This window comes from Lonchura striata, chromosome 5 (genome assembly GCF_050655825.1).
Source record: "Lonchura striata isolate lonStrDom1 chromosome 5, ASM5065582v1, whole genome shotgun sequence".
NCBI lineage: Eukaryota > Metazoa > Chordata > Aves > Passeriformes > Estrildidae > Lonchura > Lonchura striata.
The window spans coordinates 20,801,479-20,822,137 of NC_140707.1; the positions used below are offsets into that span (position 1 = coordinate 20,801,479).

The window sequence follows — 20,659 nt, forward strand, 5'->3', positions numbered from 1 at the left end:
GTTCGCGCTGCGCAGGCGGGAAAAGCGGCGGCGGCGGCGGCGGCGCGGGGGGGCCGGGTGGGTGTACCGGGGCTCGGGGCCGGCCGGATCCCGCGGGGGGCCGGGTGGGTGTACCGGGGCTCGGGGCCGGCCGGATCCCGCGGGGAGCCGGGTGGGTGTACCGGGGCTCGGGGCCGGCCGGATCCCGCGGGGGGCCGGGTGGGTGTACCGGGGCTCGGGGCCGGCTGGGGCACTCGGAGTCATGGCAGGCCGGCTGGGATGGGGGAGCGGCCTGGGGTGGAAGTGGGCTGGGGGTCGCTGGGGAGGCCCGGGAACGCCTGGGAGCCCCGGCTCGGCAGGAGTTTGTGGGTGCGGGGGTGGTTTGGGGTGGCCTCATCAGGGAGGGGAAGGGCAGGGGTGATGACACAGCGGTGGCCGAGGGCTGCAGGAAGGGGCGGCTCTGGGACCACGGCACAGCCGGGGAAGGGGCGAGTTGGGCCGGGGGTCGCCCCCGTCAGTGAGCCAGGTGCCACCACGAGAGGCAGCCTGCGGGGCTGGGGCGGTGAGGTTTGGTTTTGGGGGCGCTGGGGAGGGCCGGGAGCCTGTCGCCAGCCCGGCTCACCCCCTGTCCTCCCGCAGCTGCCGTGACTGACTCCTCTGCCGTTGCCCCGGGCATGCCGGGCTCGGGGGGCTGCTGAATCCCCCGACTCATCCCCGTCCCCTCCCATAGCCCGCAGCCGCCATGGCTGATACGCTGGAGTTCAACGAGATCTACCAGGAGGTGAAGGGCTCCATGGTAAGCGAGAGAACATGGGGATGGCCCTAGGGGCACTTCCAGCGTTGGGTGTGGATGGGGGAAGTGAATGCTCTGTGATGAGGAGGGTGTGGGAGATGAAACTGTGGCTGGTTGGTGGTGTGGGTGCCTGGAGGGCCGCACCCAACGGGGCCATGGTTCCTCTATGCTTCCATGGGACTGAGTCCCCTCATGCCCAGCTCTCCCACAGAATGATGGGCGGCTGCGGCTGAGCCGGCAGGGCGTCATCTTCAAGAACAGCAAGACAGGGAAGGTGGACAACATCCAGGCCTCAGAGCTGGCTGAGGGTGTGTGGCGGCGCGTGGCACTGGGCCACGGCCTCAAGCTGCTCACCAAGAACGGCCACGTCTACAAGTATGACGGGTTCCGGGAGTCGGTGAGTCCCTGTTCCCTGCTCCTGCTGCCCTGGCCCTGTTCCAGATCCAGTTGTGCTCCCTGCCAGCCCCAGAACAGCCCTGCCCCCTGCATCCCCATGGCCAGGGGCTGTGTGTCACCTGGGGCACTGGGCACTGCTGGTTCCTGACGGTGTTGCCTCCTTCTTGCCCAACCCAGGAATTTGACAAGCTGTCAGATTTCTTCAAGGCCCACTATTGCCTGGAGCTCGCAGAGAAGGATCTGTGTGTGAAGGGCTGGAACTGGGGCACAGTGAGGTTTGGAGGTGAGTTCCAGTGGCGTTCAAGGGCGTGGGGTGGGATGTTCCCACCAGTGTGTGGCTGTTCTGCTGCCACATCCATTCCCTTAGGAGCAGCTGCTTTCTAGGGATGTCCTCAGGGAAAGTGAGGACATTTGCCATCTCAGGAGAGCCCTGAATACCAGGGGGCCATGCTTGGTGTGGAATCTGCACATGTGTGCCGTTCACCAGGGAGCCAGGGGAGCTGGCGGATGTGCCTCCAGCTAAGGGACCGGGACAGATGGGGTCAGACAGTTCCTTTTTTTGTGTTTCTGATCGGTGCCAATTTCCAGGGATGCTGCTGGAAGGGAGAAAGCCTGGAGGTTTTGGAGGGTGGGAATGCAGTGATGAGAACAGAGGCACTGCTGGATTTTGGGAGAGGAGCGAGGCCGTGGCTGGAGATGGGATTTGTGGGGCACAGCTCTGGGCTGGCTGTGATGTCCCTGTCCCCACAGGGCAGCTGCTGTCCTTCGACATCGGGGAGCAGCCGGTGTTCGAGATCCCGCTCAGCAACGTGTCCCAGTGCACCACAGGCAAGAATGAGGTGACGCTGGAGTTCCACCAGAACGATGACGCCGAGGTCTCACTCATGGAGGTCCGGTTCTACGTGCCCCCCACCCAGGAGGATGGTGTGGACCCCGTGGAGGTACGTGGGGCTGGCAGGAGGGTGGGGGTTGGCAGCGAGGGACCCTTTGTGACCGCTTCCCTGGCAGGCCTTCGCCCAGAACGTGCTGTCCAAGGCGGACGTGATCCAGGCCACCGGAGACGCCATCTGCATCTTCCGGGAGCTGCAGTGTCTGACGCCGCGCGGGCGCTACGACATCCGCATCTACCCCACCTTCCTGCACCTGCATGGCAAGACTTTCGACTACAAGATCCCCTACACCACCGTGCTGCGCCTCTTCCTGCTCCCGCACAAGGACCAGCGCCAGATGTTCTTCGTAGTGAGTGGGAATGGCTCAGCCCTCCCCCAGAAGGGCATTGGGGGTGGTTTGGGGGGTTTCGTGTCTTCACCTCCTCTTCTCTTTCCAGATCAGCCTGGACCCCCCGATAAAGCAAGGCCAGACCCGCTACCACTTCCTGATCCTGCTCTTCTCCAAGGATGAGGACATCTCCCTGACCCTCAACATGAATGAGTGAGCTGCCTGATGCCACACTGCTTCCCAGACCCCTTGCTGGATCCTGAGGGAGCTACTTACACCCCAGACCCTGTTCTCACCTCTGCCCTCCTTCCCGCCTCACAGGGAGGAGGTGGAGAAGCGCTTTGAGGGGCGGCTCACCAAGAACATGTCCGGGTCCCTCTATGAGATGGTCAGCCGGGTGATGAAGGCACTGGTGAACCGCAAGATCACCGTGCCCGGAAACTTCCAGGGGTGAGCAGCTGCAGGGCCAGTCCCTCTCTTTCCACCTCGTCCTCATGGCCTGAGGGAAGGGGCTGTCTGTGTGATTCGTGCTGGGGAGCAGGGCCAGTCTGCCAGGGCTGGGCACGGGGAGGATGTTTGTCCCCATGGATAGAAGCGTTTGTCCTGCAGACACTCCGGAGCCCAGTGCATCACCTGCTCCTACAAGGCCAGCTCAGGGCTGTTGTACCCGCTGGAGAGGGGCTTCATCTACGTGCACAAGCCCCCCGTGCACATCCGCTTTGACGAGATCTCCTTCGTCAACTTCGCCCGCGGCACCACCACCACCCGCTCCTTTGACTTCGAGATCGAGACCAAGCAGGGCACCCAGTACACCTTCAGCAGCATTGAGAGGTGGGTGTGGGCTGTGGGGCCAGCCTGGCTGTGCCCACCGGGGCTCCCCAGCACCTCCAGCCCCACCGTGCCCTCTCCCACAGGGAGGAGTACGGGAAGCTTTTTGACTTCGTCAATGCCAAGAAGCTGAACATCAAGAACCGGGGCCTGAAGGAGGTATTAGCCAGGCGGGGCTGGTTTCACACCCCCTGGCGCTAGCGCTGCCTTCTCCCAGAATCCGGCTGCTTTTCCCTCCTTTTTTCACCTCTCTTTTCTCTCCTTGCCCTTGTAGAGGAAAAAGGTCCGTGCGATATCCCTTCCTCTTTCTCCTCCTCCTCCTCCTGGTGCAGGTTTCCTGTGCATGGCCGTGGTGGTCTCTGACTAACCCAGTAACCCCAGTGTGGTGTGCGAGGGCCCCTCTAACCCCCATAACTGCTCTGCCCCTCTTTCTGGGGCCCTGAGGGGGGAAGGGGGGGACATGGCCATTTTGTCCCCTGGTTTGTGCATGCCCAGGGCTGTGTTCCAGAGGGGAACACAGGGAGCAGCTCTCATCCCGCCTCTCTGCAGGGAATGAAGCAAAGCTATGATGAATATGCTGACTCTGATGAGGACCAGCACGATGCCTACTTGGAGAGGATGAAAGAGGAGGGCAAGATCCGGGAAGAGAATGCCAATGACAGCAGTGATGGCTCTGGGGAGGAGACAGGTGAGGGCTGGGGCTGTGAGGGAGTGCTGTGGTGCTCCAGCTCTTGCTCCCCATGATGATCTGTAGCACTGAGCCCTCACTTTCTCCTCCAGACTCGTCCTTCAACCCTGGAGAAGAGGATGATGACGTGGCTGAAGAGTGAGTAGAGGCCAGGCAGAGTTCTATCCAAAAGCCCCATAGGAAGGTGCTGTTCTAGGGCTGTGTGAGCATTGAGAGATGCTCAAACTTGCCTGGGATCACCTGGATTTGGGAGTGTACAGTCCTGGGTTTAGGAATGTTGGGCAGCTGGGGCAGTTCTGGGCTCGCTTCATTGTAATGGCATTAGGCCATATGAGAAAGTTCTGGAAAGGCTTCAGGGGAGGCCTTGGCTGTACTTTTCAGGAAAGAGAACAGTTGGGAGGAGGGTTAAAGCCCCAGGCTGGGGTGAAGATGGGTGGGAGTTGTGGGGGAGCTTGAAGCTGAGTCCTGGTACCATGAGAGCTCCGAATGTCCAGGAAGCAGAACACAACGAGCCATGTCCGTGGAAGGCCGCTCCCCCGGGGGCTGTTAACGGGAGCAGAGCAGCTCCAGCCCGGGAAGGCTCAGGGATGTGGTGTCTGGGGGCAGCTCTGAGGCTGGTGGCCCTGTGCAGGTTCGACAGCAACGCCTCGGCCAGTTCCTCCAGCGGTGACGGCGACAGCGACCGTGACGACAAGAAACCGGCCAAGAAGGCCAAGATCGTCAAGGACCGCAAGCCCCGCAAGAAGCAGCCGGAGGTGAGAGTCTGCTATGGGAGCAGGACCAGTCCTGGAGCGGGGTCAGGCAGGTCACAGCCCCGCCTGAGCTGCCTCACCTCAGCCTCTGTCACACTTGCCAGTGCCCTGGTCAGAGCTGTTGTCTGGCCTGGTGTAGCTGCCTCCAGATGGGTCCAGGCTGAGCCTCTCCCAAGGGCACGTTATTCCCATGCCCAGCCTATCCTGGTTGTTGTCAGGCTGTTCTCCAGCAGCCTGTCCCTTCAGCCCTCTCCCAGGGCTGCAGCTGGATTGCTGGGGGGTGCAGAGGTGAGCAGAGCCTGGTCCCAAGGTGTTGGGTGAGGGGTGCATTGGGCTTCCACGCATGTTCTCCACCTCCCAGAGCAAGAAGGGGAAGGACCCCAACGCTCCCAAGCGCCCAATGTCAGCTTACATGCTCTGGCTGAATGCCAACCGGGAGAAAATCAAGTCGGACCACCCTGGCATCAGCATCACCGATCTGTCCAAGAAGGCTGGGGAGCTCTGGAAGGCCATGTCCAAAGAGAAGAAGGAGGTGAGGGATGGGGAGCCCAGGAGAGAGCTGGGCCTGGTACAGGAGGGGTGGCTGGCTACGGAAGACCCTTCCTTGCTCCTGTGAGCCTGGAGTGGCACAGATGTGGAGTTGGGAAAGGGTGGGGACATCCTCAGACTGGTGAGCTGGGTGATCAGAAGTGGGAGCAGGGTGGGGTGCTGGAGGATGGTAGAGGAGGAGGGGAGCCTCGCTGAGCCCATGCTCTGGCTGCAGGAGTGGGATCGGAAGGCAGAAGATGCCAGGCGGGACTACGAGAAGGCCATGAAGGAATACAGTGTGGGCAGCAAGGCCGACAGCCACAGGGGGTGAGTGTGCTGGCAAGGGGCTGGCAGAGCTTTGCCCCCCAAAATCGAGCTGTTCCCGGGACCAGCTGGGTAATGTGGCTCCTCTGCCTTCTGCTCACCCAACCCCATGCAGGGAGAAGTCGAAGAAGAAGAAGAAGAAGCAAGAGAAGCAGGTGAAGGGGAAGGGGGACAAGAAAGGTGCCACCTCCAAGTCCTCATCTTCCAAGTCCCCAGCTAAGGGCATGAGCGACAGCTTCAAGAGCAAGGAATTCGTATCCAGTGATGAGAGCTCCTCTGCAGAGAGCAAGAAGGAGGTGGGGGTCACAACTGGGGAAGGTCCTGGTCCCTCTTCCCTGGGGAACAACTCTCTGGGAGGGTCCCAGCCCCTCCTCCTTGAGGAACATTCTGGTGGATTCTGCTGGAGAGGCTGGGTCCTTCTGGTACTTCATGTCCTTGGGGACATCCCTTGGTGTGTCCCCAAGTCACCACCATCACCCTGTGCCTGCTGTAGCAAAGGATACTGCCCTGCCTTCATTGTCCCCTGCTGACCTGTTTGTCCCCTGCCTGCAGGACTCCGAGGATGAGGGAGCTGCCAGCCCAGCCCCCAGCTCAGAGGACTCTGCCTCCGGCTCGGATTAGCGCCATCGCAGCTGGCTTCAGGCTGGATCCCAGGTCGGGAGAGGACTGGGCGTGCCAGCCCCATGGCAGGGACCGGGGTCCCAGGCTCTGGATGGCTCCCACCTGGGAGCAGGGCCAGGTTCCCCTGTCCTCCCATGCACCCCGTGGTGGCAGGAGGTGCCAGAGGCTCCTCAGTCCCTCACATTTGTATCCCATCAATTTATTTTTTCTAAACACTTGGGTTTCTCTCTTTTTCTTTCCTTCCCTCGTTGGTTTTTTTTGGTGTTGTTTTTTTGTATTTTGGGTCCGTTCACATGGCAACTCGGGTTGAATAAAAAAAAACCCCACTGATGGTGTTTGTGTGGGTGTGGGGCTGGCTCCCCCATCCCTCCTTCCTTCCTGCAGCCATCCGGGAGCTCATTCCCCTCCTTGAACAGCTTCCAGGGCTGACTTCACTCTCTCCCCACCCTCCATTAGCGGCCCCCAGACCCTGCTCAGCCATCAGGGCTCCTAATTACAGCCCCTCGCTCGATCCTGATGCCATTTGGGGGTTTTTCTACCTCCCTCATGAGGGGGATGATCCGATTAAGGCCAGTTTCCCCTCCGGTGTTGATTGCAGCCGATTCCCGGTCTGGAACCAGCCCCGGGGGGGCCTCATGGCTGCCTGTTCCCCCCTCCTTCCGCTGCCTTTACTGGCACCGCTGGGATGGGGCTACGGGGAAGCAGGAGCCCCGCGGGGCGGCTCCGCGGTGGGCACAAGGGACCCTGGATGCCCAAATGGTGGGAGGGTTCTATTGTCACACCTAAACCGCCCCTCAGGCAGCAGCCCCGCGGCTGGCGGACCCCGGCAATGGGATCATTGGCAGGCGGGGGGGTCCTGCTCGGCAGTTGGCCCCCGAGGGCGATTGTTCGGGGAGTGCTGGAGGTCTCCAGCGTGTGCCCCCAGCCCCATTTCGGGCGCTCCACGGCCCGCCCGCCACGCGGCGCCGCTCTGCCCCGCCCCCCGCCGCTGGGGCGTGACCGGGGCGCTCATGAATATGCATGAGCAGCGCCGGTGGAGGGTGAGTGGGGGTCTCTGCCGGCATGAGGCTGCAGGTAGCCGGGATCCCCCCGGGCCCGTGGCGCCCGCCGGGGAACCACGCGGCTTCGGCCCCGGCGGGCAACACGGGCCGGGACCCCCGAATTGAGTGGGGGGCTTCGTTGCCATGGGGACGGCGCTAGGCCGCGGGCGCGGCCTGCTCAGCCACTCGATCGCAGGCTCCGTTGCCACGGCAACGAGGCTAGGCCGCGCTGGCGGAGGACCCCGGGGGGCCGGACCCGCATCCCGGGGCCCCGCCGCCATCCCGGGCCGGGAAACGGGCCGGATGGTTGCCAGATGTGGGTAGTGGTGGCGGTTCCCCCGTGGAAGGCGAGAGGAGGGGGGTCGTGGGGAGGGTGGACCCCGGCGGGGCAGGAGGCAGCGAGGCGGGGAGAGGAGGGCGGCGGGGGGAGGGCAGGGGAGAGAGGGCAGGGCCGGGAGGAGGCACCGAGCGGGTTTTTCCTGTCCCCGCAGCCCCGGTGAGTCACGGGAGAGGCGGCGGCAGCAGCGTGAGACCCGTGGGGACACTAACCCCTCCTCCCCGCCCGCTCTGCGCCCCCCACGTGTGTCCCCGGCCCGCCCCCGACATGAGGCTGAAGTGGGGAAGGTGAGTGGGGCACCCGCGGCCCCTGAGAGGGGCTGGCCGAGGGTCCCGGGGGACCGGGCGGTGCCTCCCGGGCTGCCGGGGGCTCGGGGGGGCCGGGGGGTGACCTGGGCAGGGAGCGGAGATGGGGACTGGGGCAGACTGGGGGCCAGCTGGGCGCTGGAGGCTTGGCGAAGGTCGGTGAGAGTGACACGTGTGTGCTGGGACGGGTTAGCGCAGGGTCAGACAGGTAAAGGAGCGGCCCCGTGGCGGCAGGGGTGTAGTGTGGGGTCCCTGTGGTTATAGGTGGGGGCTGGGGCCGTGTCTGGGTCTGCTGCTGGGGCCAGGCTGGCTCAGGTGAGCCGGGGCCAATGTACTAAGGGTGGCACCACGGTGTGATCACCGTTTGGCACAGCTGGACAGGGCTTGGCGCAGGGCCCCACAGGGTGGTTGGGTTCCCCCAGGCTCGAGGCGCTCCCCAAACCGATTCTCCCTCTCTCCCCAGGGGCTGACCCTGCACTGTGCCCCCCACATCCCTGTGTCGCCATGGCCTCCCAGCCGCAGCCCCTGCACCCCACCGTGCCCTGCACCCCCCCTGCCACCACCGGGGGGCCCGGGCTGGCCGGCAGCCCCGATAAAGGTCGGTACCTTGGGCTGGGGGCCATCGGGGTGGGGGAGGTTGCTGGGGCAGCCCCCTGAGGGCTGCTCCCATTTTGGGGGGGGGTCCACACCACTCCGCTGACCCCGTCCCCCTCCCTTGCTCTCTGTAGGCAGCGCACGCCCCAAGCCGCCGGTGCGGCCCAAGCCCCACGTGCTGCCCAAGCCGGCCGTGCCCGCCAAGCCCCCGGTGCTGCCCCCCACGCCGGGCCCGCGGCACCCCCGGCCCGAGCTGCCCTCAGCAGAGAAGATGAACCGCCTGGCCGGCCCCCAGCCCTACAGCGGGGCAGCCACGGGGGGGCCCCTCCGGCGCCCCTCCTTCACTGTCAGATCACCCGAGACCCCCAATGGGAAGGGGCTCTCGTCGCCCCTGGTCACGGGCTCCGAGGAGGAGGTGCCGTCGGCCCCGCCAACCCCCTCGCGCAAGGGCCCGGTGCCCTTCAAGGTGACGCCGGTGCCGGTGGCCACCAGGCCGGAGCGGTTCCCGGGCACCACCGTGGAGGAGATCCTGGCCAAGATGGACAGCAGGGAGGGCCCAGGCAGCCCAGACCGGGCTTGGCTCTCACCCTTCTGCACCGACCCCTCCTCCCGCTTCGGCTCCAAGACCTTTGTTGCTTTCCGGAAGCATCCCAGCGGGGAGACAGATGGAGACCCTGCAAGCGAAGCCCCCCAGATGCCCCGAGCTGCTGCAGGCGAGCTGGGAATGGGGGATGACGGACACCCTGTGGCTGAAATGAGGTGAGGGCACAGGGACCGATGCCAGGAGGAGTGGCAGTGGGAACAGGGAATATCACTCTGAGCCATCCCAGGCTTGGGAATGTAACGGAGCTGAGGTCTGGTCACCGGCACGGGGCCCGGGTTCCTCCTGAGCCGCAGTGCCTCGAGCTGCCTCCGTGGGAAGACTGGGGTGGCTGGTGCCAACCGCAGAATGGGCTGTCCCAGGCCAGGAGCTGCCTGTGGGCAGGCTCTGAGCCAGCCCCTAGGCTGGGAGTGACAGACAGGGGGTCGCTCCCCCGGGAAATGCTCCTGATTTTCCAGCCTTGCTATTTTTTCCGTTCTGGGCCGTGCCAGGGCACAGGGAGCAGATCAGCAGGACTTCCAGCTGCAGGATGTCCTGGGCCAGGGCCAGGGCTTGGCCACAATCCCAAGAGCTGGGCACCTCAGGGAGAGCTGGGGGGGGGGCTGCTCTGAGACGCAGTGTGAGAAACTTGCTCCCAAAGGATCGAAAACTTTCCGGAAGGGGAGCTGGGGCCACTTTGCCTCCTTCCCCTCACAGTCCAAGCCGCAGACTGTGCAGCTGTGGCAGGGCCCGAGTCCTTGAAGGGTGGTTTGGAGCAGGGCTGTCTCGTGGGTGGTGGGAGAATAGCACTGAGGCACACAGTGAGATTTACCCCCCTTCCCCTTCTCTCGCTGCAGCAGCTCCCCCCCAGCTGGGCTGAGCTGTGCCGGGGACCCCTGTGGACGCCGGAGGCCACCATCCCCTCCTGACGTGAGTGCTGGCCTCACCCTCCGGCGCCATGGCGGCTCCGCTCCTGGGCTCTCTCCTTCGGGGCTCTCCTGTCTCCTCCGGGGCTCCCTCTCTGCGGGGTGCGTGTCTCTCCTTTCTCCTTGGGGCGCTGGCTGCCCCTTCCTGGGGGCTTTCAGGGCCCTCTGTGCCAAAAGTCCTGTGTGGGGCCCGGCCGTGTGGGGGTGGCGTGTGCCAACACCAGTGCCAGGCATGGGCAGGGAGCAGCTGTGAGTCACCAGCTGGGGTTCTGTGACCTGGCAGGTATGTGGCAGGGCAGGCCCCACGGGCACCCCGCCAGCCCCTTTCACTGCTGTGCTCACTCAGGGCAGTGACCAGGACACCGGGCCATGGTGACACTGCGGGTGGCAGCCTGGGCAGCAGCACCGGGTCACCCCACTGAGGGGGCAAACCTCAGCAGTGCTGGGCAGGGGGATGCCAGCCACGGGCAGGGCAGGGGGCTGTGCTGGGGGTTCTGACTTATTCCTGTTTCATTTCTTGTCTCCGTCTGTCCAGGCGCTCTGGGGGCAACAAGGGGCTGGGCAGGGAGTGGGGCTGGGGCACCAGGAGCCGCCCTGGCTGAGTCACCCAGGAGCAGCCTGGTTCTGGCACGCAGCATGGGCACTTCCTGCCCCGGGTGCAGGGAGGGGAGTGAGGCTGGAGGGAGGGACCCTCCAAGGTTTGGGGGGCTGGCTTTTGGATGGATGATATTTGGAGGGGCCTCTTGAGTGATATGACCCCCTGCTGGCTTTTTCTACAGCTTTCCACTCTACAGCTGGGTGCCCTCGGACCTCCAGGCTCCCCAAGGCCTCCCACCTGCCCAGCCCCAGCCCCAGGAGCTCCTTTCCAGTCTGCTGAGCCCTCTGCCCCAGCCCCTGGCTCCCCTGATGCTCCTGCTGAGCTCCTGGCCCCAGACTCCCCCACACTGCCCCCTGGCTCCCCCAAATCCCTCACTCAGCCTCCAGTCGAGGTCCCTGTCACTTCCACCCAGGCCCCGGGTGCTCCCTCGGCCACTGAACCCCAGCTCAGTGTCTCCCGTTCCCCTGGCTCCCCACACACTCCAGGGGAAGGATCCCCTGGCACTACCAGCCCCCCTGGCACTCCTGAACTGCCCCCACGTGTCACCTGCCCGCCCGGCTCTCCCGAGGCTGCTGCTGAGTACCTGGGCCCCCCCAGCCCACCCATTGCCAAAGCCTCTCGTCCCCCAGGCTCCCCAGAAGGACCTGATGACTCCACAGTGTCCCCACGGTCCCATGAGGGTCCTGATTTCAACCCCCCTCCCCGGGATGTGGGGCTCCGGCGCTCCTCAGAGGGGGTGCTGCAGCCCCCACCGACAGGCCAGGGCCTGGGGGAGCTGGGGGGCTCACTGAGTGCCCTGCCCCGGCCTGGAGACCTCCTGTCAGAGCCCTCCCTGGGCAGCGAGTCTGGCTGGAGCCTTTCCCAGTCCTTTGAGTGGACATTCCCGTCACGGGGGGCACGCTTACCAGCCTTCCCTCCCCGCTCCCCCATCCGGGAGACGCCTGACTCAGGGCTCTCCGAAGAGGGGGAGTCAGATGGGGAGGCTGCAGCCCCCGGCCCTCCAAAGGACAGCAGGTCTGAAGGACCTGGCAGCCAGCAGGCAGAGGGGGCTCCATGCCCAGGGGGTCCTGTGACCCAGCAAGAGGCTGAGGGCTCAGCAGAGGAGGAGGAAGGGGAGGCACAGCAGGATGCTCCCGTGTCCCACTCCCTGCTTCATGTGACAGAGCCTGGCCAGCACCCAGCTGAGCCCGAGTCCCCCACCGAGCCCAGCCTCACCACAGCTGCCCCCCTGGATCCAGCCCCCCTAGATCCAGCTGCTGCAGCTGACTCAGCCTGTGCAGGTGATGGCCCCAAGAGCCTGCAGGGTCCTGGGGGCCCAGGCCAGGCTGAAGGACCCTCACAGAACCCTGACCCCCACGCCGACCCGGGCTGGCTGACAGAGCTGTTGGCGTCATCTGGGGTTCACAGCTCTCCAGAGGTGAGGGGTGTGCAGGGCTCTGTGGGGTCAATGTGGGCTGGGCTTCTCCCTTGCCCTCCACAGAGCAGTGGGATGGGACAGCATGGGTGATGGGTGGTTGGGGGCTGAGCAGTACTGTGTACTGAGGGGCAGGTGGTGGGGTCTGCCCCCTCCCTGGGATGAGCCCCACTGTGCTGTGTCCCCAAGGTGTTTCCTTCCTCCCCAGCTCCGCTGCTGTGGGAGCCAGGGTTTGCTCCCCTCAAACGCCTCTCCCCTTTCTAACCTCTTTCCCCCCTCTAACTCCTCTCCCCTTTTTTCCACCAGAACCTGCTGGGCTGGTCACGGAAGGACCTGTGCAGTGAGTTTGGCATTGGCCGCCCTCGCCAGGACAGCACCTTTGACTGGAGGCACCCAGGTGCGTCCAGGGAGAGAAACTGGCCAGTTGAGACCAAGCAAGACCAGGAATTTGGGACCAAATCCAGCTGGGACAGCAACCACAGTGACAAGGACAGCGCTGCCCGGGAGAGCTGGAGTGGTGACTACAGAGCAGCGGAGCCAATGGGGGACACGAAACTGGGCTGCAGTGACTGGTCCCAGTCTCTTGGCACTGGGAAGAACTGCCCACAGGATCCAGACTTCAGTGCCAGCACAGCCGAGTGGGGCCGGGGCTATGGCAGCACGGAGGAGCTTGGCTCCAGACAGGCCAACTGGGGCAGTGGCCTTGGCACTGGACATGTCCGGCAGCTGGACAAGGAGCTGCGCTCCGGGCAGCCCACCTGGGCAGGCAGGTACAGCAGCAGGGACACGGAGATGAAGGAAAGGGAGCTCACCCCAGACTGGGCCAGTAAATACAGCAGCCAGGATGCTGGAAACAAGGACGAGAATTTAACGCTGGGCTGGGCTGGCAGATCCAGCACTGGGGATGCTGGGAGCCCAGATAGAGAGCTCAGCCCCAGCCAGCCAGCCTGGGACAGGAGGTATAAGCCCAGGGACATGGAGAGCCAGGACTGGGAGTTCAGTCCCAGCCGGCCAGCCTGGACTCGGGAGTACAGGGACACAGAAAGCCAGGACAGGGAGTTCAGCCCAAGTCGGCTGGCGTGGACTGGTGAAATCAGGGACATGGAGAGCCAGGACAGGGAGTTCAGCCCCAGAAGACCAGCGTGGACTGGTGAATACAGGGACATGGAGAGCCAGGACCAGGAGTTCAGCCCCAGCAGGCCAGCCTGGGATGACAGATCCAGCACCAGAGACATGGAAAGCCAGGACCAGGAGTTCAGCCCCAGCAGGCCAGCCTGGGATGACAGATCCAGCACCAGAGACATGGAAAGCCAGGACCAGGAGTTCAGCCCCAGCAGGCCAGCCTGGGATGACAGATCCAGCACGAGAGACATGGAAAGCCAGGACCAGGAGTTCAGCCCCAGCAGGCCAGCCTGGGATGACAGATCCAGCACCAGAGACATGGAAAGCCAGGACCAGGAGTTCAGCCCCAGCAGGCCAGCCTGGGATGACAGATCCAGCACGAGAGACATGGAAAGCCAGGACCAGGAGTTCAGCCCCAGCAGGCCAGCCTGGGATGACAGATCCAGCACCAGAGACATGGAAAGCCAGGACCAGGAGTTCAGCCCCAGCAGGCCAGCCTGGGATGACAGATCCAGCACCAGAGACATGGAAAGCCAGGACCAGGAGTTCAGCCTCAGCAGGCTGGCTGAAGCCAGTGAATGCAGCACCAGAGACCTGGAGACCCAGGACCGTGAATTCACACCCAGCAGAGCAGCTGGGGATAGTGGGTGCAGCACTGGGGACACGGAGACCCGGAATGGGGAGTTCAGCCCCAGCAGAAGTGTCTGGGATGACAGGTCCAGCACCAGGGATGTGGAGGCACGGGGCAGAGAGTTGAGCCCCAGTGGAGCAGCCAGGGATGGGCAGCACAGCTCTGTGACCCCCAGGGAGGAAGAGCAGGGGCTGGTCCCAGCCCGGCTGAGCTGGCCCAGTGAGAGCAGCATTGGGCAGACCTGGCAGGTCAGGGTTGGTGAGGAGGACATGCCCAGCTCCCACCACCCCGAGCCTCCGTCCCAGGAGCCCACCTGGGGCAGTGCCCACCAGCAGGAGAGTCACAGCTGTGGCAGCAGGGACTGGGAGCTTGGAGCAGCTGAGTGCCAGAACCAGTTTGGTGTCGCTGGGACAGAGCAGGTGCCAGATCGCTGCAGTGCCTCGGATGGCTCCATGTCCGGGGTCCTGGCACAGCCCCAGGCAGGCTTGCACAGGGATCTCTCTCTGGACATGGACAATGCCCGCTGGAGCCAGGACCTGGACAGCTGGAGTGTGGAGCCACAGGATGCTGAGGCCAGGCGCCAGGAGTGGGCGAGTGCCTTCAGCGCCCGCTGTGCCGCCCGCAGCCGGGACCTTGGTGCGGGGGAGCAGAGCGTGGGAGGGGACACCGGTGCAGAGCATAGGTAAGGAGGGCCCTGGTGGTGGCAGGGAGGGAACAGCTTCCTCTGAGGCAGACGGAGGGGTTTGGGCCAGGGCTGGTGTTACCTGGGCTAAAGCAACTCTGCGGTTTTGTCCCCCTAGCAGGTCAGCCCCCAGCCCTTCCATGGGTGACATTCCAGCTTATTGCCCAGCTGTGGAGCCCCCCTGGAGTGAGTCACCCAGCCACTCTGAGGAGGAGAGGCATCCCTCTGAACCAGCTGCTGCCCTACAGAGCCCCAGGGTCGCCCCTCTGCTGCCAGAGGTTGCCAGTGGGATCCCAGCAGAAAGAGGAAGTGAGGAGCAGCCCTCAGACCACCCAGATGGGGAGAGGCCCTCGAGCTGGGGGGAGCAGCAGCTCTCACTGACTACCCCCCAGCCTGAGCGGTCTGTGGAGCAGGGACAGGAATTTCCTCTTCTGGAGGTGAGTGGAAGTGGGGAGATTGCAATCGCCCTGTATGGCCTGGGACACAGGATGTGTCGGTGGATGGGGCTCTCTGACCCTGCTGCCCCCAGGGACAGCCATGGATTGAGAGCCCCCAGCACTGCTGTGGGGGCTGGGGGTATGCTGGCTGGGGTGGGGGGTCTCTGAGCTCCCTGTGCCAGCTGTGACCCGTCCCCTGGGCTCTGCAGGACACAGAGCTCCTGGACAGCAGCGTGTTGCGCTGCAAGGCCAGCCTGGGCCGCAAGCGCCAGCACCGAGCGCCGTCCCTGCGCCCCACCACCACCGAGGGAGAGAGCTGGATCTTCCGGGACTCCACGGGTGAGCCCAGCGGGAATGGGGATGGGAGTGGTGTGTCTATCCTGGCACAGTGTCATGGTGACACTGTCCCTGTGTCCCCACAGAGCCTCGGCCAGCCCCAGCAGCATCCTCTGACGAGGAGGCGGCAGAGGAGCCCCGGAGCCGGCGCATGCGCGGCTCATCCTCGGGCAGGGGGGTCAAGGTGCCGCTCTTTCCTGGCCTCAGCGCCTCCGCCATCAAGGTGACTCCCTTGGACTCCTGGCTGCAGGGTGGAAGGGAGGGTGGAATGCAGGGAAACTAAGGCAGGGTGGGGCTGGGGCCTGGCTAAAGACAGGGAGAAGGCAGTGGTGGGGTTTGGGGGACAAAGCACTGTTTTTTCCTGACTTCTCTCTCTGCCCCCAGGCCAAGCTGAGGGGTCGCAACCGCTCGGCCGAGGAGGGGACAGGGGACAGCAAGGGGACCCCTCCTAAAGACCCCCATGTGCAGCGCTCCAAGTCCTGCAAGATCCCTGGTGTGAGTGGGAAACCCCCAGCCCTGCCCCCCAAGCCAGAGAAGTCCTCAGGGTGAGTGTGGGGCCAGGATCCTCATGGAAGCAAAAGGGGGTGCTGTGGGGTCAGTCTGGGTCCTGGGCCTGGTTTTGGGGAGCTCCTGCTGAAACTCTGCCAATTCCCCAGATCTGAGGCCTCTCCCCCACACTGGCTGCAGGCGTTAAAGCTAAAAAGGAAGAAGCCTTGAGCAGGGTAAGTGTGGGATTTCAGGCAGTGCTGGGGGTAATCCCCTCCCTCCTCTGTGCTATGGCTGGGTCCCCTGGGATGGGTCATCCCTGGGGGGGCCCTGCAGGGTCCTTACCCCCTTCCTCTGTGTCCCTTCCAGGCTCACTCCGACGCTGAAGCCCGCTGTCCCCGGACCAGGGCTGTCCCCTCCCGTGGGGACACACACACACCACACACCTATGCACTTTGTACGAGCTCGCAGGGTCCCTGTCTTCCCAGCACCTCCTCCCCATCCCCCCCGTACCCCATCCCCTTGGTCCTCAAGGGTCTGGGGGTGGGCACAAGCCCCCCTTCCCCTCCCCCCTGCTCGTGTATGGCCCTGGACACAGGGCAATGGGTCCAGCTCGTGGTGCCACTGCCACAGACAATAAAACCTCGCTGGTCAGTTTGGAGAGTCCTGGCTCTTCTCCTGGGCAGTGGGCAGGGATCAGAGATCCTGGAAGAGGGAACACTGCCATCGCCCGCACTGTGCAGGGTAGAAGGGACACCTCCAAAACCCCTTTGTGCCCACCCTGGGTGCACCCAGCCAGGCTCCCTGGCCCTGCCCAAACACCAAGTAGGTGCTGACACCAAGATTTTATTGTACTCTGAGGGAGGGGGTGCAGCCCCCTGTAGGGGAAGAGCAGTAGGGGAGGCCCGGGGGCACCCGGGGGGCTGAGCCCCTCATATCTCGCAGATGAAGGGCAGCCACCGCTTGCAGCGCACACTCCTCCAGAGCCCATCTGGGGAGAGAAGGGGGGATCAGCCTGTTGCCCACCAGCACCCTCATCTCCAGGGACCCCCTCCAGCCCCGGGGATAGCCCCCCAGACACCTTATACCAGTCCCCCAGTGTCACCTCCCCATCCTGAGCCCCTCAGCACCCTTCCCCCATCATGGGCAGGGGCTACCCCAGCACCCCCCAAACCCCTCCTGTAGAGCCCCCACTGACTGTTGGTGCAGAGGGCAGTGCAGAAGCAGCGGCCGGGCAGGGGGTGTCCAGGCACCCACCGGCTGTAGTTCCAGGGGCTCCTGTCAGTCCAGTGGCAGCTCGGGATTGGGATCTGCCAGGGGAGAAAGGGCGTGGGGACTCCCAGCACTGCGTGGCGGTGGGATGGGAATGGGATATCCAGGGTGGGCATTAGAGATATTGGGACAAGGCTGGAGCACCCCGGTGGGCACTGGGGACACTGGGAGGAGACAGGGTGCCCCAAAGCCAGGGTGGTGGGTGCGTGGCAGGTCCTTACGGCGGGCTGGCTGACGGCACCGATCCAGACCAGGCCGGCGTTGGTGTGCTGGCGCGCCAGGTGCAGCAGGAAGGTGTTGGTGTGGGAATTGTGGATCGAGGCCAAGCGCCCATGGAAGCGCTTGGCACAGATGCGCTGCAGGGACACAGCTGTCACGGGGGGCACTGGTGCCCCCACCCCGACCCCCCACCCATCCCACCCCATCCCACCTGCGCACGGTGGAAGGTTTGGCAGCGGGAGATGATGACGTAGCGGCAGGTGGCGGTGCCCGGCATGCTGGGGACACCGAGTGCCTGCTTGTCACCGGCCCCCCGGCACCCACTGTACTCCTTGGGCATCTCCAACTCTGTCACGTCCTCCTCATCCTCCACCGCAGGGCTGCCAAGAGCTGCGGACACTGGCTGGGTGACCCTGAGATCAGGGGTGTCCCCAGGATGTCCCCGCAAGCAGGTGGGGGTGTGGGGGGCACTCACCAGAGTGGCTGACAGGAACTGTGCCCAGCAGGGCCAGGGCCATCAGCAGGCAGGGCCACATGGCACAGAGACACAGGGGACACCGCTAGCACCCTTGGGAGAGCCCAGAGTCTCATCACTCTTGGACACCCTCAGGACATCCCCATGGGCCCTCTGCCACCCCTAGCATCACCCTGTCCTCCCCACATCCCCTCAGAAATCCCCCCATATCCCCTCTGTCCCTCCACCATCCCCAGTGCCACCCCGTGCCCCATCCCCTCTGTCACCCCCATGGCCATCCCCACAGACCCCAGGCCTCCTGTGCCCACCATGTGCTCAGTTCCTCACTTCCCACCCTTGGGTCACTCCCCACCCTGGGCATCCTGTGCCATTCTGTCCACCACCATGCCCCCTCCACCCCTGGCACCCAGAGCCCCCCAGTGTCAGACTCAGGAACCCCCAGCCCTGCAGCTGAGGACTAATCCCACTCCTATGGCCCTGTCTCCGCTCCTCACCTGGGTCTTGGGGGGTTTTGCCCACTGCCACCCTTATATTGTTGACAGGGATATGTGCCCCCAACCACAGCCTTGTGACATCCCCAACCACCAACTGCTGGGGACATGGTGGGGACACCCCAGAGGGGCTCTGCCAGCACCCTGCCCAGCCAGTGCCTGGGGTGTGCTTGGTTCAGGGGAGGGGGTGTCGGGGCATGAAGAGGGGGGTGTGGGGAGGGGGCTGTGGGAGTTTGGGGGGCAGGGTGTCAGTACAGGGGCTGGAGGTGTTGGGGTGCACAGGGCATGGAGATGAGGATTGGGGTGCAGAGTCCCTGGGGGGGGGCTGTGGGTGCTCAGCTGTGGGCTGGGGGTGCTGCAGGGGAATGGGAGATTTAAGGGGAGTTCAAGGGGGTGTGTGGGCAAACGGCCAGGCCAGACCCAGGGGGCCACAGCCGTTAGAAAGGAAACAGCCCTTGGGCAAGCATGGCCAGCAGTAGATGGTATCAGCATCCCAACGTCCCCTCTGCACCCCCAGCACCCCCCCAGCACATGCTGTACCCCATATGCCCATCTTACACCCCTCAAACTGGAGCAGCCCCCATTCCTCCACCCCCCAGCACCCACCCGCTGCCTTGGGCACCCCCCAACCTGCAGCCCCCCCTCCCTGGGGGCCATGTCTGTCCCACTGTGGGCAAGGACTCCCTCCCCCCCTCCCAGTGTCCCCATGGTGTCCCCAGGGCCAGGCTGGGTGGCGCAAGGCTGTGGTGGTGACATGTGGCCCTGTTCCCCCTATAAAGGGGGACAAGGGGCAGAGCTCCCCCAGACCCCAGGTGAGGAGCAGGGATGGGGACAGGGACATGGAGGGGGACTTCAGAGTGGGCTCAGACCCTGGCTGTTGGGGTGGGGACCAGGGGTGGGCATCCCTGAGGCTGGGACAAGGGTGTTGGGGGACACGGGGGTCTCTGGGATGCCAGGAGTATGTGGGAGTGGCACAGGGGAAGGTGGAAGGACAGGGGGGATATGCGGCACAGAGGGGCAGGATGAGGTGAGAGACACAAGGTGGAACTGGGGTGGCAGAAGGACAGTGGGGACATGGGGTATAGCAGAAGGGCCACAGAGAGAAGAGATTGTTACCAAGGGTGGCAGAGGGGCTCTGGACCATGGTGGGGGGTGGCCAAGAGTGACAGGGCTGTGGCATCTCCAGAGGGTGCTGGTGGTGTCCCCAGTGTTCCTGCATGTCCTGCTACCATGTGGCCCTGCCTGCTGCTCGCTCTCGCCCTGATGGGCACTGTCTCTGCAAGCCACCCTGGTGAGTGTCCCCCTGCCCCACTGAGTGACCCCCACACCCCTGCTCACTCCCAGGGACACCCTGGGGACACCCTCAGTCCCTGCCATGCCCACAGCGCTGATGCTGGCGCTGGGTGGCGGAGGGACCCCCGGTACCAACCCTCCCCCTGCTGTGCCCTGCAGCCCCCTGCCAGCTCCGGGGGCTCCCCGCTGGTGAGACCGCCCAGCTGCACTACGTGGTGGTGAAGAAGCTGCACACCTACTCGGGCGCCCAGGTGAGGGGACATGGGGCACAGGGGGTGCCAGGCTGTGCCTGTGCCATGGCAGCACTGCCGGGAGGTGCCCCTGGGCACAGGTGAGTGCCTGGAGCCAGCCCGTGCCCGTCCCGCAGCGCTACTGCCAGGACGTGTACCGGGGCCAGCTGGTCTCGGTGCACAGCGCCGCCCGCAACCAGGAGCTGCAGAAACTGGCAAAAACCTACCACACCATCATCTCACCCTGGATTGGAGCTGTCACCAGCCGCAGGGTGAGGGCACTCCGGGGACAAGGGGCTGCCAAAGGGCTGCTGGGAGCTGGCGAGATCAGCTGGGGGCTGCTCTGGGGAGTGAAGGGCTGGGGCTGCTTCATCGGGGACGAGCCTGGGGCTGGAGGCTGGGTTTTGAGGCATGAGGGGCTGGCCATTGATTGCTGGGGCTGGTTTTTGGGGTCAATGGGCTGGGTAGGGGTGGTGGGGGCTCTCCCTGGGGACTGAGATGTTGGCACAGCAGGCGGGACAGTGTGAGTCCTACTGGGAGGACTCCAGCCCCTGGAACTATGCGAACTGGGCACCCACCCACCCCTACGGTATTGTCACCACCTGCACCACCCTCAGCATCCGAGGTAAGGTCACCCACCCACCATGTCCTGGCTTGGGGGGTGCTGGGGAGGGGAGCACAGGCTGCTGGGGCATTGCAGGAACACTGGGAGGGCACTATGGGGAGGGGTCTACAGGGCACTGGCTGAACGGAGGGGAGCACCGAGGGCACTGGGAGGGGAACAGGGAGGGGTTACAGGGCACTGGGGTAGCCAAGGGGGGATATAGGGGGCGCTGGAAGTGGTTGCAGGGTACTGAGGGGACCTGGGAACCACCCATGGCCCTGATACTATCCTTGTCCCCAGATGGGCTCTGGCGAAGCCGCTTCTGCTTCCAGCTGCGCCCCTTCATCTGCCAGTACTGAACTCCCAGCACTGCCATGGCATCCCAGTTCCTTTCCCAGTAAAGCAGAGATGTTCTGAGCCATGTCTCTGTGCACCAGGGGCCTGGGGACAGGGCTGGGGA

General features: G+C 64.6%; 4 protein-coding genes across 15 annotated transcripts; 3 read left to right on the top strand and 1 right to left on the bottom strand.

Moving 5' to 3' along the window:
* Positions 1 to 4: 4 nt before the first annotated feature.
* On the top strand, positions 5 to 6,366 carry SSRP1 (structure specific recognition protein 1). 4 transcript variants are annotated; one of them, XM_085580025.1, is made up of 17 exons: positions 5 to 198; positions 619 to 775; positions 984 to 1,169; positions 1,346 to 1,451; positions 1,919 to 2,109; positions 2,177 to 2,407; positions 2,496 to 2,599; positions 2,708 to 2,836; positions 2,996 to 3,217; positions 3,301 to 3,373; positions 3,764 to 3,902; positions 3,995 to 4,040; positions 4,534 to 4,657; positions 5,016 to 5,186; positions 5,418 to 5,509; positions 5,622 to 5,802; positions 6,059 to 6,366. In XM_085580025.1, the coding sequence occupies exons 2-17, from the start codon at positions 722 to 724 to the stop codon at positions 6,125 to 6,127; spliced, it is 2,118 nt and encodes a 705-aa protein (XP_085436151.1). In that variant the 5' UTR covers positions 5 to 198; positions 619 to 721; the 3' UTR covers positions 6,128 to 6,366. The 4 variants fall into 4 exon arrangements, with proteins under 4 accessions (XP_085436151.1, XP_085436149.1, XP_085436150.1 ...); XM_085580023.1 differs by having other exon boundaries at positions 5 to 151; XM_085580024.1 differs by having other exon boundaries at positions 5 to 104.
* Positions 6,367 to 7,088: 722 nt separating this feature from the next.
* Positions 7,089 to 16,271, top strand: CNOT12 (CCR4-NOT transcription complex subunit 12). 4 transcript variants are annotated; one of them, XM_085580014.1, is made up of 13 exons: positions 7,089 to 7,167; positions 7,659 to 7,791; positions 8,273 to 8,407; positions 8,538 to 9,162; positions 9,841 to 9,913; positions 10,689 to 11,924; positions 12,228 to 14,356; positions 14,478 to 14,793; positions 15,003 to 15,132; positions 15,216 to 15,352; positions 15,514 to 15,674; positions 15,786 to 15,851; positions 15,985 to 16,271. In XM_085580014.1, the coding sequence occupies exons 3-12, from the start codon at positions 8,314 to 8,316 to the stop codon at positions 15,844 to 15,846; spliced, it is 4,962 nt and encodes a 1,653-aa protein (XP_085436140.1). In that variant the 5' UTR covers positions 7,089 to 7,167; positions 7,659 to 7,791; positions 8,273 to 8,313; the 3' UTR covers positions 15,847 to 15,851; positions 15,985 to 16,271. The 4 variants fall into 4 exon arrangements, with proteins under 4 accessions (XP_085436140.1, XP_085436141.1, XP_085436138.1 ...); XM_085580015.1 differs by having other exon boundaries at positions 9,844 to 9,913; positions 14,475 to 14,793; XM_085580012.1 differs by having other exon boundaries at positions 7,090 to 7,167; positions 14,475 to 14,793.
* Positions 16,272 to 16,445: 174 nt separating this feature from the next.
* Positions 16,446 to 18,204, bottom strand: PRG2 (proteoglycan 2, pro eosinophil major basic protein). Of its 5 annotated transcripts, none has more exons than XM_085580045.1 (5): positions 17,582 to 18,204; positions 17,318 to 17,505; positions 17,109 to 17,243; positions 16,873 to 16,960; positions 16,446 to 16,606 (listed from the first exon to the last, which is right to left on the bottom strand). In XM_085580045.1, the coding sequence occupies exons 1-5, from the start codon at positions 17,640 to 17,642 to the stop codon at positions 16,548 to 16,550; spliced, it is 531 nt and encodes a 176-aa protein (XP_085436171.1). In that variant the 5' UTR covers positions 17,643 to 18,204; the 3' UTR covers positions 16,446 to 16,547. The 5 variants fall into 5 exon arrangements, with proteins under 5 accessions (XP_085436171.1, XP_085436168.1, XP_085436170.1 ...); XM_085580042.1 differs by having other exon boundaries at positions 16,873 to 16,925; positions 17,582 to 18,197; XM_085580044.1 differs by having other exon boundaries at positions 16,814 to 16,925; positions 17,582 to 18,135.
* A 705-nt stretch (positions 18,205 to 18,909) lies between these two features.
* LOC110485057 (eosinophil granule major basic protein 1) lies at positions 18,910 to 20,616 on the top strand. Of its 2 annotated transcripts, none has more exons than XM_085580040.1 (5): positions 18,910 to 19,363; positions 19,525 to 19,616; positions 19,733 to 19,867; positions 20,106 to 20,220; positions 20,500 to 20,616. In XM_085580040.1, the coding sequence occupies exons 1-5, from the start codon at positions 19,147 to 19,149 to the stop codon at positions 20,556 to 20,558; spliced, it is 618 nt and encodes a 205-aa protein (XP_085436166.1). In that variant the 5' UTR covers positions 18,910 to 19,146; the 3' UTR covers positions 20,559 to 20,616. The 2 variants fall into 2 exon arrangements, with proteins under 2 accessions (XP_085436166.1, XP_085436167.1); XM_085580041.1 differs by having other exon boundaries at positions 18,979 to 19,363; positions 20,109 to 20,220.
* The last annotated feature ends 43 nt before the right edge of the window (positions 20,617 to 20,659 follow it).

Coding starts and splice junctions, on each gene's coding strand:
- LOC110485057 (XM_085580040.1), top strand. CDS start 19,147: ATGGGGTATAGCAGAAGGGCCACAGAGAGAAGAGATTGTTACCAAGGG. Junction 19,364..19,524: donor TGTCTCTGCAAGCCACCCTG/GTGAGTGTCCCC, acceptor TGTGCCCTGCAG/CCCCCTGCCAGCTCCGGGGG. Junction 19,617..19,732: donor ACACCTACTCGGGCGCCCAG/GTGAGGGGACAT, acceptor CCCGTCCCGCAG/CGCTACTGCCAGGACGTGTA.
- SSRP1 (XM_085580025.1), top strand. CDS start 722: ATGGCTGATACGCTGGAGTTCAACGAGATCTACCAGGAGGTGAAGGGC. Junction 3,374..3,763: donor AGAACCGGGGCCTGAAGGAG/GTATTAGCCAGG, acceptor GCCTCTCTGCAG/GGAATGAAGCAAAGCTATGA. Junction 5,187..5,417: donor TGTCCAAAGAGAAGAAGGAG/GTGAGGGATGGG, acceptor CTCTGGCTGCAG/GAGTGGGATCGGAAGGCAGA.
- PRG2 (XM_085580042.1), bottom strand. CDS start 17,642: ATGTGGCCCTGCCTGCTGATGGCCCTGGCCCTGCTGGGCACAGTTCCT. Junction 17,244..17,317: donor AAACCTTCCACCGTGCGCAG/GTGGGATGGGGT, acceptor GTGTCCCTGCAG/CGCATCTGTGCCAAGCGCTT. Junction 16,926..17,108: donor GTGCCGTCAGCCAGCCCGCC/GTAAGGACCTGC, acceptor CTCCCCTGGCAG/ATCCCAATCCCGAGCTGCCA.
- CNOT12 (XM_085580012.1), top strand. CDS start 8,314: ATGGCCTCCCAGCCGCAGCCCCTGCACCCCACCGTGCCCTGCACCCCC. Junction 14,357..14,474: donor GACACCGGTGCAGAGCATAG/GTAAGGAGGGCC, acceptor TTGTCCCCCTAG/CAGGTCAGCCCCCAGCCCTT. Junction 15,675..15,785: donor AAGCCAGAGAAGTCCTCAGG/GTGAGTGTGGGG, acceptor CCAATTCCCCAG/ATCTGAGGCCTCTCCCCCAC.